General features: G+C 41.1%; 1 protein-coding gene across 5 annotated transcripts in view; it reads right to left on the bottom strand.

Moving 5' to 3' along the window:
* Nucleotides 1-16492, bottom strand: part of Atg10 (autophagy related 10) — a 322415-nt gene that overhangs the window by 220598 nt on the left and 85325 nt on the right. For 3 of the 5 annotated variants that reach the window (XM_052159888.1, XM_052159887.1, XM_052159889.1), the window contains exon 3: nucleotides 15738-15845. The exons of 1 other annotated variant lie outside the window; for it this stretch is intronic. In XM_052159888.1, the coding sequence (XP_052015848.1) occupies nucleotides 15738-15845 (108 nt within the window). Of the gene's footprint in view, nucleotides 1-15737; nucleotides 15846-16492 lie in introns of those variants that run through there. One more of the 5 variants, XM_052159890.1, reaches the window with a different exon arrangement.

Below are 16492 nucleotides of genomic sequence, written 5' to 3'. Positions count from 1 at the left end.
GGAAACTTACCTAATTGGAATATACAGCTTGTGTTCCTTCTAATACCGCAAACTATCACCTCATTTATAGAAACAAGGTTTTTTTGAGGATTTTCAGTAAAGTCCGTCTTTAACAAAGCAGATAGCTGTTAGTCATGATTTTGCTACAGCCAAGTGATCACATCTCATTTCACTGTGAAAAGTCTTCAGTCCAACAGGAAAGTTCATAAACTGCCAATGAGATGAAGTATTAAGCCCTAACATAAACTTATGAAAACAAGTGTCACACAAAACATCATATCCCAGAGAGCAGTTCTGACTGCTGCCCCTTAGGAGATCCCCGTTTCTGCATGGAGGATCATAAGTCAGTGCCATGGGTTTTTCAGGGGGCTGGGAAAGACATGGTCTTACTTGATATTTTACAGTGTCAGAAATGTGGCGAGTGAGTCACAGCAATGATTCTATAAATGTCTCACCTCCACTGACCAACTTCCAAGAACTTGTGCTTCCCAGTACTAGCACAGAAGATGCTTCAATGCATTCAGCCAAATAGATGTGGAGCATCATCTAGTCCACTTTAATGATAACTTTAGATTATAGTTAGTCAAAAAGGTAGAGATCGTGACGTTCCCTTTCCATTCCATTTCATATCAAATTTGTATGTTTATTTGTGCATGGGGGGGGGGCGGATCACAGTACATAAACTAAGGATAGAGAATATCTTATCGGACTCAGTTCTTTCCTCCTACCGGTACGTTCAGCAGGGGGGACTCAAGTTGTTAGTTTTAGCTACAAGCACAGTGACCTGCTCCGAAGTCATCTTGCCAGTTCCACTTTGATTTTTTAAATCCACTGTAGATAATATCACAGGCATATAAATCTAAATCTAGCTATTTTTCTATAATCAAGACAGGTGGTCCATGATAGAACAGAAAAGTGAATTGATTTCCTATATCACACAAAGCAGATCTTTTAAAAACTCAGCTATTAGCAGCTATTAGGTATCTTTTTGTAGATTTTAAAATACAAAATTTAATATAAGCCAAGAGTGGTGGCTCACGCCTATGCTCGCAGAACTTGGGACGCTACATATAGGAAGAGGATGTCCTGGATGGCCAGGCTAAGATAATACAGCTTGAACTACAGCCAGATTCTGTCTAGAAACAAAGTGTGATTTATATGTAAACGATTTATTAGCCATTAAGTTCTAAATGAAACTAAGAAGTCCCTAGTTTAGTCTTCTACAGTATTCAAGTATCCTTCCTGAACTGTTTGAAGTGAGGAATTATACACTAATCATCTAAGGAACATTTGCTGAGTTACAAAGAGCAATTCTCAAATTCATCTGGAATAACAAAAAACCCAGGATAGCTAAAACTATTCTCAACAACAAAAGAAATTCTGGGGGAATCAGTATCGCTGACCTCAAGCAATACTACAGAGCAATAGTATTAAAAACTGCATGCTATTGCTGTCCAAAGATAAAGGTTTATTTGAACTTCATGCCATGTTTTCTCAAACCATGTGCATGAAGCTCCACAGCTCTGCCGCCTTTTGAAAAAACAGAGCTGGAGGGCCACGCCTACCACGCCCACATGCCCACCATGCTGCTGTCCTTAGTTAGCACACAGCCCCAGCTAGTTTCAGTGACTCCTCATGTGCCTGGCTGCTGCAAGCCTCTGGGCAGTTCAGCATGCCACTCCTGTTCCAAGAGGGGGTGCCCTGACTGCAGCTCAAGGTCTCCACTAACAAGGAAGACGGAGGCTCCTACTTTTGCCATTTTCTTCAGTCTCACTCTGAGTAATGCTGAACAGATCTGTCTAGAACAGCTGTCAGACTCTGACACTAGGCTTAGCCTCAGAAACCAAGTAAATTTACTCTCTTCTGCACAAAAGCATTCAGATATCGGAAAACAACTAATCTCTGTTGGTTTTCTGGTCTACTGTCACATCCCCACGACTGCCAAATATTTTCGATAATGATGTTTTCAGGCACACCACTGCTGTGGCATGCTCCTGTCAGATGAACTCTAGAATAAACTTCCTAATCCATTATTGATGAATGAAAGCATTGTGTAAATTCATTACCAATGCTTTTCACATGTAATAATGTAAAACTTTACTTGATCTAGAGCAATGGTTCTCAAATATTTTGATATCGAGTTATTTACTGATATCTGTTGAGAATAGCAATAACTTTTTGGTTAAATGTTTTATTTATGAGGACTTGCTATATTAAATATTAAATTCCAAATGAAAATATTCACTTAATTTAAATATAATTATGAACATATTTCTATGAAAACATAATTCCCAAAGCAAAGAAAAAAATTAGTAAGATGACCTTGTCTTATATTTTAACAATATTTTTTTAAGTGCTTGAGGTAATAAAGTCAACTGGATTCTTCAATCCTCTTTAGTTTTCTTAATAATTAAGTTTGTCCTTCAACAAGTTCACTCACATACACAGTGCACGCTGACACTCTCAGCTCCCACACTCTCCCCTGTCCCCACTCCTCCTGTCCTGCTACCCTCACTCCCTTACAAATCTTTCATATTCATCTCAATTCATTTTGTTTTGATCCACTGATTTTTTTTTGAACAGGGTCATATATGTGGCCTGGGTTTGAATCTTGTATCTGCTTTGGCATAAAATAAGCTGACTATCACAGATCAGGCAATCCCTGCAAAGCCTGGGGAGGCATGAGAATGCACCTCCCAGGGAACATGGTCATGCTATGCTAAAAAGCAGTTTTAGCTAGAGAGATCTCCATATGGTCTCTGGAACCTGAGAGTGCCTAGAATGTATTCAAAGGCCACCCAAGTGTTGGCCAATGTATCTAGAGTTCTAATTAGTTTCTAGCATCTTGAACACTCTCTTCATTATCTTGAGCTTTTAGACAACTAAAAGCACAGCTTTCTGAAAGCCCCCCCCCCTTCATGTAAACGTACGCCTCAGACACAGCTCGCTATCCCTAGGTGTCTGTGGAAGGCAGCAGAGCCAAAATCTGCTGACTCTTGTATGAAATGACGTAATGCTTGCACACAGTCTACTCATGTCCTCCCAAACACTTGAAATCAATCTATATTTCTCATAATATCTAACACAACACAGTGCTATATAAATTGTTAATATAGTGTGTTATTTAAAGATTGGTAACAAGAAAAAACTGTGTAGGCTCAATACAAATGGAGTTTTCTTTTTCAAATATTTATGTTTCTCTGTCGTGGAATTCTTTCCACTTAGGTTCCATTTTGTTGGCTTATGTCACGCCTTAATAGTGATATTGTTGACAGCCCCTTAAGTCCTCCTTAAGGCTGGTCCACATACCTCTACTCAGATGCTATGACCGTTGGCTGATAACTCATGGAAAACCCCTTCTCTGGAGAATTACTCGGTAAACTGGCACAACCTACCTGAAGATTTGGCTAATGAAACTGATTACTGGACCACCAAAGACCAGCCCAGTGACACACAGTGGGGCTAATCCTCTGATAGGATTTTATATAAAGAGCTGAGATCAGATAAAGCTTTCTCTTCCCCAGCTGTTATTCCTTGCTCTGCCCTGCTTCTCCCACTTCCTTTCTCTTAAGAGCATATCTACCATAAATCATTTGACGAGAAATTCTAGTGTGTGCTCTGCACCTGGCAAACCTGATCTAAGACAACTTGGATACTATCAAGATAAATTGCAACACTGACTCTGGACTGTCATATAAGCTAACCATCCATGTAACATCTCAGATCTACTAAGCATGCTAGAGGAGGAGTGAGGTCCTTCTTCCAGTGTATTCCTGACCTAGCACCATCAGTCCTGCCTGGAAGCTTGCGAGAACTGCGAATTCTTAGGTCCCTGTCAGACCTATTAAATCGAAAGCTGTAGGTGCAGACTCAGCAATTAGTTTGAACAAATTGTTACACAATAATTTGTTTTGAACAAGCCTCCATGTGATTCTGGTGTCCATGAAAATAGCCTCTGCAGCTTTTGGAGTAGTTAAGAGCATGAGTTTTGAAGTCAAACTTAATCATGGCCTTGCTTTTTTCCCTGGGTAAGGTTTCTAACCACTGTCTGCATCTCCTTATGTGGACAATGATGGTAATAAAGGTATCCATTTAATGAGATAAAATTAAGCCATGTATTTAAATCACTCCGAACAGAGCCAGCAACTTGAAGTGAACTCCTGTCTTCCTCATTTACATCATAGTGTTTTCATCTACTTTATTAACTTCACGTTTAAATCCATCATTACTATTTTCTGCCATAGGCGGGTCACAGATAATACAGAACTAATACAGGATATTGGCACTTAATAGAAAATCCAATAAATGATCACTGCAAGTATTTCTTCATGAAGATTAAACTCTTAGTACGCAGACATTAATACTAACACCAACCAGTGTTAAAACGGAATTTATTAGAGTCCCTGATAGAAATATTGATTGGGGATAAACAAATAAAAGTACTAACACAGAAACTCTTCCTTCTGGCTTGAAATCCACTCACTCACATACATGCATTGCTTTGCACTCATGCATGTGCATTCTTTTGGCATGGTGTTCAGCTATCTACAGACACCAGCAGCTACTATCATCAAAAATATGATTATTTTAGCCATTTGAGTGTCACAATTTTAGGGTTAAAACTGAGTATTTTACTTAAGTCAATGTTTTCTAGTGCCTCAGACCACATCCTAAGGTCCCTCTGCACAGACTGTAGGCATCTTTTGGTGACTGGTGGCTGAAAATGTTGTTTTATACACTTGTTTAAAGTTCACTAATCATCATAATTTTCATGACTGACATCCCATTCAGAAAATACACATATAGCTAACTTTGGTAATATTCACAAACTAAAATTATACACTCCTCAAGTTTTTCTATCATGAACATAATCAATCCTCATCAGAAAATCTGCTTAAATACTGGAATTTAAAAATTGTTAAATATGACTAATCCACTGCATTTTAAGAGAAACAATATATTCCCCATCTAATTATCATCTACCCTAAGTATATATTTAAATTGTCATAATATTTTCTACTCTATCACAGATGTAAGCAAGCTATTAAGATAAAATATTAATTCTGAGATATCTAAAAATGAAAAACTAGCAAATTGTAGATCATCACACCCATAATCATACTACTGAATAAACAGAAATTTATATTGATGAAGAAAGAAAGAAATCTTGATGAAGAAAGAAAGAAGATACACAAAAGGAGCCTATGGCACAGTCTAGTATTTATCACAGAAAGTATAACAGAACATGCACAGTTCTTATAAACCCTGGGATGTCCTAACTGCCGCTACATTTTCGTTAGAGTCCTCTTCAGTGGTCTCCAAACAATCCTGTGAGATGCGGTGGCTAACTGTGCCTGAGGAGGGTCTCCTTGACTGCAGGTTATTCCCCACCCTTGAGAGCACGAGAGACACAGAAACAAGATGTCACCTGCTCTCCTCCTTAGCTTCTCCATTCACTCAGTGCTCCTTGCTGTAATGACCAGGAAATATGTTGTATGTATGAATAGTAGCACTTTTGCATATTTTATCCAACAAAAGAACAAATACTTGAGGTGAGAAAACTGAGGTTTACACAAGGTCACACTACTAGGACATGACTAAAAAAATTACAAAATCCGATTTCCAAATCTAGTACTTTGTTCTAACTATGTGTGTTGTTATGATCCACATTAGGCAATCTAATTTACTATGATTTACTAAACACTTAAAAATAAAGTATTAGTGGTCCTGGCCCACACCTCTGGTAGAAGCCTTCTACCCTACTAGAGGCCGGGCCAGAGTCCTAACAGCTGGTAATACCCAAACACCACCAGCCCACCCATACCTGCCAAGCACAACACAAACCGCTCCTCCTCCTCTCTCATCACCATATTCCTGCCCACACCTCTTCCCACTGCCTTCTTCCCCGTCAGAGGCCAGGCCAACTCCCTGGTAAGTCACAACCTCACACTTGTGCTCCTCAGATTGTTCCAGAAAGTGAAACGGATGCAACATTACCAAATTCATTCTTTGAGGCCACAGTTTCCCTGATACTCAAACCACACAAAGATTCAACTATGAAAGAGGATTATAGACCAACTGCCCTCATGGACATTGATGGAAAAACACTATACATAATACTCGCAAACCAAATCCAAGAACACATCAAAAAGACCATCCACTATGATCAAGTAGGCCTCATCCCAGGGATGCAGGGATGGTTCAAAATATGAAAATCTGTCAATGTAATCCACCATATTAAAAAATGAAAAGAAGATAATCACAAGATCTTCTCATTAGATGCTGAAAATGCCTTTGACAAAAACCCGATACTCCTTCATGGTAAAAGTCCAGGAGAGATCAGGGATTACAAGAGACCTAAACATAATAAAGCCAATTTACTACAAGCCTATCGCCAACATCAAATTAAATGGAGAGAAAGTCAAAGCAATTCCACTAACCTCAGGAACAAGACAAGACTGTCCACTCTCTCCATATCTATCCAATAAATACTTGAAGTTCTAGCTAAAGCAATAAGACATCTAAAGAAGATCAAGGAGATTTAAATAGGAAAGTATTGGTATTCAAAAAGAAGATCAAGGGGATTTAAATAGGAAAGTATTGGTATCCAAAGATAATGTGATTGCTGGAGTACACTGTGTGAAACGGTGTCTCTGTCCTCCTTTATCTACTTAAGGTATTCTCTGATTGACTTTAATAAAAATCTGAAGGTCAGTTAGCTGAGCAGAAAGTGGAAGGTGGGATTTCATGGGAGGAAGAAAGGAAATCTGGGAAAAAGACGTTAGAAAGCTTTTTGCCAGGAGACAGGGAAGAGATGTGACTGCAGGCCTAGAAGGTATTGCTAACCACATCGCTGAATGGGGCTAAGTGGTCAAGTTAACTTAGATGAGTTAGTTGAGAGGCTGCCTAGCTAAGGCCTAAGCTTTGAAATATTAAAAGGTCTCTGTGTGGTTATTTAGGGAAAAGCTGGTCTGAATAACTGCCACCATATTAATTTCTAGCATTAATTAATATATACAGAATAATATTAATAATCTTTTATTTTATAAATGGTGCCCAATATGATAATTACATACATAAGCAAACCCGAAAATTCTACCTGGGAACACTTACAGTTAATAAACACCGTCATTGATGTGTCTGGATACAAGCTTAACTCAAAAAAAGTTTTCAGTGGTTGTCTTATATACAGATGACAAAAGGGCTGAAAAATGTCCTTCACAACAGTCACAAGTAATTTAAAATATTTCCTTGTGGTGTCTCTAACCAAGCAACACGTCAAGTCCCTGGAGAAAGACACTGAAGGAGACGGCAGAGGATGGCAAGATCTCCCATGCTCGTGGAACAGTAGGATCAATGTAAAACAAATGGACACCTGACCAAAAGGTATTTACAGAATTGATGCAATCCCCGTCAAAATTCCAACAAAATACTTTACAGTCCTGGTAAGAACAATACTCAACTTCATAAGGAAAAACAAACATTCCCAGGACAGCTAAAATAATCCTGTACAATAAAAGAACATCTGGAGGTGCCACCATCCCTGATTTCAAACTGTACTACAGAGCAATAGTAATAAAAAAAAACCAGTGGTATTGGCATAAAAACAGACAGGTTGATCAATGGAATCGAATCAAAGACCCAGATGTAAACTCACACACCTCTGGACACATGATTTTTGATAAAGAAACCAGAAATACAAAATGGACAAAAAAGGCATCTTCAGCAAATGGTGCTGGTCTACTGAATGCTGGCATGTATAAAATGCAGGGATATGTGTGTGTGCGTGTGCGTGTGCGTGTGCGTGTGTGTGTGTGTGTGTTTGTGTGTGTGTGTGTATGTGTGTGTGTGTGTGTGTGTGTGTGTGTGTGTCTCCATCCCTGTACAAAACTCAAGTCCAAGTGGATCAAAGACCTCAACATAAAACCAGATGCACTGAATCTGATAGAAGAGAAAGTGGAGAAGAGCCTTGAATGCATCGGCATAGGAGACAACTTCCTGAACAGAGCACCAATAGCACAGGCACTAAGATCAACAATTGATAAATGAGACCTCATAAAACTGAAAAGCTTCTGTAAGGTAAAGGACACCATCAATAGGACAAAACAATAGCCCAGAGAATGGGAAAAGATCTTTACCAACTCCACATCTGACAGAAGGCCAAAATCCAAAATGAAAAAGAACTCAAGATACTAGATATCAACAAACTAAATAATCCAATTAAAAATGGGGTACAGAACTAAACAGAGAATTCTCAAAGAGAAATCTCCAATGTCCAAGACATACTTAGAGAAATGTTCAGAACAGAACTCATGTGAGCTGCAGCCATGATAGAAGTAAATGAGATGGAGACAAGTCTCACTTTTCCTGCTTGGATAAGAGCTCTCGTGCGCCTGTGAGCAGTTTCAGGAGCTAAGAAAGCACTTCAAGACAGACCCCAACCGAGGAGGAGACACTGAAGGCCTTGGCTGATGCACTCAAATTGAGAAACGCATGCACTAGATACTGGTTCTTTAAGAAGAAGCGTGAGATGATACTCAAGTGGTTTTCTAAGGCCCACAAGAATTGGAAAATGTGTTGTCACCACTGTACATCAAGGGAGACCACCAGGCAGAACCCGAAGGAGTCCTCTCAAAATGACCTTGGACTCCCCCAAGCTTTGGAAGCCTTGAAGAGTCTCACAGTCTCTTCTGGGTACCAAAGCAGAAATGGCATGTCACAGGATTTATGACTTTTCAACTTCTTTGTTGGGGCAGGGGGCTGTTGGGATTTATGTCTATGGAAGGTACATTAGTAATAAAGCTTGCATTCACAGAAACTAAAATGACTGCTTTAAAAAAAATGTTCAACATCATTAGTCATCCAGGAAATGCAAATCAAAATGACTCTGAGATTCCATCTTACACCTGTCGGAATGATGAAGAACAAAACCACAAGTGACAGCTGGTAAGGCTGTGGAGCAACAGGAACACTCCTCCATTGCTGATGGGAGTAGAAACAGACACAGCCACTTTGGAAATCAATATGGTGACTCCTCAGAAAATTGAAAATCAATCTACCTCAAGACTCACCTATATCCTTCTTGAGAATACACCCAAAGTATGCTCTACCATACCACAAGGACACTAGCTTAATTATGTTCACAGCAGCTTTTTTTTTTTTTGAATTATCCAGAAACTGGAAAGAACCTACATATCCATTAACCAAATAGTGGATAATAAAAATGTGGTGCATTTACCCAATGGAGTATTACTCAGCTATTAAAAACAATGACATCATAAGACTGACAGGCAAAGGAATGGAATTTGAGAAGGTCATCCTGAGTGAGGTACCACAGACCCAGAAAGACAAACATGTATTCACTTACAAGTGGACAGTAACTGTAGAGTAAAAGGATAACCACGGTACAATCCACAGAAAGACTAAGTAAGAAGGAGGGCTCAAAGTGGAACACATGAACCTCACTGTGAAGGAGAAAAAGAACAGACATTGTAGGTGGACCGAGTAAAAGTGGGGAGAGACAAGGGTCTAAATGAGATGTGGGGATGGGAACAGTAGGGACCAGGTATGGGGAGAATTGAGGTAGAGAGTACTAGGATAGTCAACAGGAATAGTGTGTGGAATGCATCTCTGGGACTAGATAGAAACCCAGTACAATGGAAACTACCAGGAATCTATGAAGGTGACCCTAGCTAAAACTCCTAGCACTGGGGGATCTGGAGACTAGACCAGCCCATCTCCTGTAACCAAACAAGGCTTCCAGTGGAGGGATTAGGACACCAACCCAGCCACAAAACCTTCTACCAACAATTTGTCCTACCTCCAAGATGTGCTGGGGTAAAGGTGGCATAGAAATTGTGGAAATGGCCAACCAATGTCTGGTCCAGCTTGAGACCCTTGCCATAAGAGGTATCCCACCCCTGACACTGGTTGGGGAGGTCCAGGAACCAAAAACTGGGCAGCCCAGAGACCTAGGGTAGAACAAAACACCACTGGCAAAACATCAGATCAATAAAATGATTCCTAATGATATTCTGCTGTACTCATAGACTGGTGCCTCGCCCACTGGCATAAAGAGGCTTCGTTCAGTAGCTAAGGGTCCCAGACGCAGAGACCCACAGTGAAACACTAGACAGAGCTGGAGAATCCTGCAGAAAGACAGGGGGGAAGGATAGCAGGAGCCAGAGGGGTCAAGGACACCACAAGAAAACCCACAAAACAAAACAAACAAACAAACAAACAAACAAAAAACCAAGCAAATCGCAGAAACTGAACTACCCTGACCCTGGCCCTCTGCACATGTCATAGATGCATAGATGCATAGGTGCAGCAGAATTATAGCAGAACTGTTTTATCTGGCATGAATCTAGAATGATGGCACCTCAGCTTTGAAGTAGCCTTTTGACAGTGATCATTGTCTGAGATTTTATGAGATTATTCTTTGAAGAATTCTCAGAACCTTTGCAGACCTTAGGCCTGGCAAACCAGGAAGTCTTCTATGGCTAAGAAATGCTCAGGCGATGGGTCTTTCAAAATAACTCATAGGTCAGATAAGAAGTTTTGGTATTCAGAAAATGACTTGCTAAAGGGGCCTTTTGTACAATATGAAGAAGAGCTTCTGAGAAGCTGTGGTGTTTAGTCCTTCACGGGCTGACCCCTCTCAGGAGCCTAAATCCATCCTGCAATGGCCAATCAATGTCTTGTGTAACCCAGAACACGGACAATGCAGCTTGGTCCTCTTGTGGGACTTCTAACAGTGGGAGCAGAATCTGTCTCTAACTCTGCTGCCTGCCTTTGGGGACCTTTCCTCCTTCTGGATTGCCTCATCCAGCCTTAATATGAAGGGAGGTGCATCACATGATACGCCATGTTTGGTGGATATCCATGGGAGGCCAGGCCTTTTCTAAGGGGCAATGGGTGAGGAGTGAGCTGGGGGCTGGGAATGGGGGATGGGAGAGAGGTGGGAGGGAAAACTGAAATCAGGATGTAATATATGAGAGAAGACTAAATAAAAAAATTTAATATTTCTCTGGTGATATTGGACACATTGGCTTAGATATTAGATATATGTCATGGCTGTTTGATATTCATGGGAGGCCTGCCTTTTCCTGAAGAGAAGTGGAGTAGTAAAAAATACATATATATACATACATATATATATATATATATATATATACACACACATACATACATACATACATACATACATACATACATAAACACATTTTAAAATAGATTTCAAGGATGGACTCGGGGTAGGCATGGGTGGGGATGGGAACAGGAAGGATCAGGTGGGGGGATAGAGGGAAAGAATACTGGGAGAGATGACTGGAATTGGGCGGGGGCATATCAGGGGTGAGGTGAAAACCTAGCGCAATGGGAAGTCCACGAGTCTGAGAAGGGGGGCAAGGGTCTCCCAGTACAGACTCCAAGTAATGGGGGACGCGGAGCCTGAACCAGCCATCCTCTAACCAGGCAAGGCCTCAAGTTGGGGGATAGGATATCAGCCCAGCCACAAGTCCTTCAACCTACAGCTTGGGATGCCTGCAGGATAAGCTGGGACTGGAGCCTAGCATCATTGTCATAAGAGACCAGAGAGACTTCATCTAGCAACTGATGAAACAGATGCTGATTCCACAGTCAAATATCAGGTAGAGCTCAGGCAGTCCTGTGGAGGACAGTGAGGAAGGATTGGGGGAGCCAGGGGGATCAAAAATACCATAAGAGCCGGGCGTGGTGACGCACGCCTTTGATCCCAGCACTTGGGAGGTAGAGGAAGGCAGATTTCTGAGTTTGAGACCAGCCTGGTCTACAGAGTGAGTTCCAGGACAGCCAGGACTACACAGAGAAAGCCTGTCTTGAAAAACCAAAACCAAAAAAGAAAGAGAGAGAGAGAGAGAGAGAGAGAGAGAGAGAGAGAGAGAGAGAGAGAGAAAAGAAAGGAAGGAAGGAAGGAAGGAAGGAAGGAAGGAAGGAAGGAAGGAAGGAAGGAAGGAAGGAAGAAAGAAAGAAAGAAAGAAAGAAAGAAAGAAAGAAAGAAAGAAAGAAAGAAAGAAAGAAAGAAAGAAAGAAAGAAAGAAAGAAAGAAAGAAAGAAAGTTATCACATGAACACAGCCCACAGCATCAAGTGACTGGGCCTCAAGCGGGCTCACAGAGATCACGTGATAGAACTTGTATGGGTCTGACCTAGGTCCTCGGCATATATCTTATGGCTGTGTAGCCCGGTGTTCTTGCGGGGTTCCTAACAATGGAAGCAGGGCTACCTCCGACTCGTTCGCCTGGCTTTAGGACCCTTTTCTTCCTCCTGTGTTACCTCGTCCAGCTTTGATGTAGGAATGTGTTCCTGGACTTGTAGCTTTTTATGCAGTATTTAGTTGATGTCCCTGAAAAAGCCTGTTTTTTTCTGAAAGGAAGTAAAGGGAGGGGGGATGAATCTGGGGAAAGGGGGAGGTAGGGGAGACTGGGGGAGGGGAGGGCGCAGAGACTGAAGTTGGAATGCAATATATGAGAGATAAATAGATAAAAAGAAAGTATAAAGCGCCATCGGCTGGGTGGGCCTGCAGTACATCCCCTCCCCCTCCTGCAAATGTATACTACTGAAAACCTCACTGCAAGTTTTTCTTTTCAGACATTTTAACATTTCTATGTATACTGATTATCAGGGGAAAAATACTATTCTATCTAAAGTAAAACCCTTTTAGAAGTCAATCAATTCAAAGCAATTCATCTGATTGCCCAGGTTTTATCAACATGCACGAGTAAGCTGCTTCTAGTTAGATCATAGATATTTATCATGTAACCCTTTATGGATAGGGTTGCATTCTTTAGAAGCAGTCTGACCTCAGAACAGTAAATACCAGTTTATGGGATATGAAAGAGAAACAAAGGAACCATACTGCTAATAGAAAATCCCCAAAGAGAAAGCACAGAACAGAAAATATTTAAAATAATCTGCAGTTAAGAGAATCTTACTTGATTAGAAGGAAAATAATATCTGCTATATACATACTTATATATATATATACATACATACATACATATATATATACATATAGATGCATCTATATAATCTTTTTATTTCTGTATTTTTCCCTTGTTCACTGTTTGCTCTCTTGTTTGAAAGAAGGTTTCATGTCATTCTGGCTGTCTCCAAACTTGCCATGTCACTGAGGAGAGACTCAAACTCCTGATTCTTCCGCCTCTGTCTCTGGAATTAGAGGCACACACTGCCACGCCAAGCTGAGAATCTCTCAATTACTGTTTCAGCTAAAGACTAGCAAGAAATCAAGAGGCACAGTAACTCACAGCCCTGTATGTCTCAGTCAGCTTTAAAGCATTCTGTCTGATTTGGGAGCTGGAAAATGGGATACCCACAAGAAAGCAAGCTTACATTGATAGGTGATGCTGCCAAACAGAACTGCTGCATCAAACAAAAAACTAAAAATCCCCAGGATTTCAAAGTGATTAAGAAGGAAGAAATAAGGTTTTCACTCTTCGAGGAGATTAAAAATAACATTTAAAACCATAATGGTTGACAGCTAATTCAAAGGACAGCAAATGTTCTTGGATGGTATTGTTTAGGTTATAATGACTGTCCTTATTTTCATTTAACATTTAATTCTTGTACTATTGGACACCTAAGAGGTCTTTCTAGTCATTGCATCCACAGGGCATGGATGGACCTTAATTAACCAACCTGTTATGCACAATACAGTCACTTCTGTTTGTTTCCTACCATAAATGGCAGTGTGATACATGCACTTCCTGATGAAACTCTGCATGGATTTCTGGTTATTGTGTGAGCATCCCTCTGAAGTTTACTCTGATGTAAAAGCATTCCATCAAAACCAGCGTGTTTGCTAAACTGAAGGATGGAGACGGAGGAAAAAAACCTAATGAGGCAGGCTCAGCAAAGCGCCAATGGCAGAAGGCTGTGAGGGCGGGGCTTCCCGGAGCACTCCTCCCACATCCCTAAATAGTAAGACGCTCTGGGCAAAGTTGGAAAAGGACAAGAAACTGATAGGAGGTTAAATTTCTCCACTCAGTGTAGATTATACACACCATGTGCACTAGTTTAAGGTCTGTCACGTTACATCAGAAAGAGTTGGCCTGTCATACTGTCACAGCATTTTAGTGCTTTTAAAATCTCTGCCAACTTGCCTGACAAAAACTAGTGACTTTCCTTTTTAATCGTATTTCTGTTACCTTTCTAAGCAAACACATAATGAATTGAGAAAGTTTCCTAACATGTCTGGCTTCAGGTTTTGTGTTAGCCACTGAGCCACAAAGCAGTAATGAAGAACCAAGCAGCCTCTGTGCACACTTAGCATTCCTAAGCACCGAATCCCTACGAACAACTTGTGATCAAACACTATTGGAGCAAGTTACTCCCAGATGAGCAGCAGAACAGCCTGTTCCTGCACGCGTGGAGAACGGAGCACCTCCACTCCACCTCCAGGCAGGCGGCTCGGTGGGCAGGGTGCTTTGCAAGCACACGTGCGGAGGGCAGAGTTGAGTTTAGACATCGGCACCCTGTACGAGCTGACGGTGCAGCAGGTCCTAAGACAGGGGTGTGAAAGAAGAAGAACCTGGGTCAACAGTGAGCTCAGGCACGGTGAGAGACCCTACCCGAGGAAGAGGAAAACACCCACATGGAACTAGCATTCATACACGCTCAGGTGCAAATATACACCCACGTACAGAAACAAACATGCACACACATGCCAAAAGAAACATGTATATACAGTACACCCATAGAAATAGAAACGTGCACACAGAGAGACAGATAGGAACATGTACACACAGACAGGAAGGGATGCGTATACATGCATGCATATAAGGACACCTGTACAAAAAGCATCTGCCTTTTTACTAAGATGCTCAGAATTTAAACATTTATGATTTCTTCTTTTGTACTGAAGCAATTCATTCCCACCAATCATCTTCCACCTGTTGAAACTCCAGTGCTTCCTGAAATAGGAGTATACAACTATGGTGTAGTCACCAAATAGAACGCTGTGGAGCCACTGAAGTGAACTACGGATTCCACATTTACTGAAATGTAAGGATGTTCATGATATTCTTCCTGCGTACCAAACACATGTATAGGAGAATTTTCCAAAATATTAATAGTGTATACTAAAGGTATATGGGGAATTATTTCAGTTTTATAGGTTTCCCTGTTGTATAAGAATGGATATCTACAAGTTTTCTTATAAGAAACATATTAAGGCTATTTGTATTTTGATTAAAAAAAAAAGGCTGAAAATATTCCAGAAAGCCACTAAGAACTCAGAGCTTTAATAACATTTAATTTTGTAAATTTCTCAAGTCAATCAGATTTTCCTAAAGAATGAGACCTGGATTCTAGACATTTCCAAAAGACTAGAAAAGCAGTCAAAGGCAGACTAAGGACAGAGTAAGATCTGTATAGGCTAAGATGTCACTAGATTAAAAACCAGAACAACAGAAGGTATTGAGTGTCTTCAGCTCCAAGAAAAGGTGTGAAGGATCACTAGAACTGAAGGGACTCACAACTGCTATTTTCATTGCTATGAAGAAAATAACCCCTTAGAAATGAAGCTCAGATATCTACCGCCAACAGTCCTAGGATCCAAGGGCTATTTAATTTTTTAACATATAAGCGTCCATAAAACAACATAAAACAGCTGAAAGCTCTTAATGAGTCTACTTCATGAAGGCTGAAGGGGAGCCCACGGCACACTGAACTACTCACCTCTGTGGGGAGACATGTGTGCACACTGCCAGGTGTTCCCAGATGTGGTGTCAGAGTCTCATTCCTTATTTGAAACTGTGTTTTGCACATGTAGCCATCGGAACAATCCTGTGCTCCACCAACAAAGAAGACATGAAAAATGCCAATTAGTGCAAGAACCCATCCCTTGCAGAACTACCTTGTCACTTGCGTTCTAAGCCAGGCCAAGAAGAACCAGGCACTGTAAATGAGATGCTATGGATGCCCAGACTAACCCAATGTACACTGTGCACTACTTGATAAATATCGATCTTATTTCCCTAGCTTTTTTGCTTATTAATGTTCCTCTTCTAAATTAATCTCTTCTACCCTTTTTGACCTACTAGCCCAGCACACTGAGGTCAGACAGCAAAGCTTCAGGATGGTAAACAGGTAAAAAGCACTTAACCTCACAGAAACAAGTACCGCGTTGTGAGGAATGGTGCCCACTGGGAGATTTGAGGGTTCACAGCGAGGCTGGAAGCGAGTCTTATTGTCTCTTTGATGAAAGAGATGTCATAGAGTGATAGCTATATACAGCACCTCCCCAACTGTGTGGGAGCCTGCATTTTCCACTCCCTTACAGTGCCCCACAACATTCTGTGGTCCACAACCCGAGGAAGTTTTGTCTTACACTGCACCGGTCCCCCGGGGGTTGGGGGGGAGAGGGGCTCGGGGCTCGATGGCTCTAGTTCCCAGCTTCAGGGGCCACAGTCCTTTTCCACAGAGCCGCTCTT

Source organism: Apodemus sylvaticus, chromosome 16, assembly GCF_947179515.1.
Source record: "Apodemus sylvaticus chromosome 16, mApoSyl1.1, whole genome shotgun sequence".
NCBI lineage: Eukaryota > Metazoa > Chordata > Mammalia > Rodentia > Muridae > Apodemus > Apodemus sylvaticus.
This window is presented reverse-complemented; position numbering and strand designations above follow the sequence as displayed.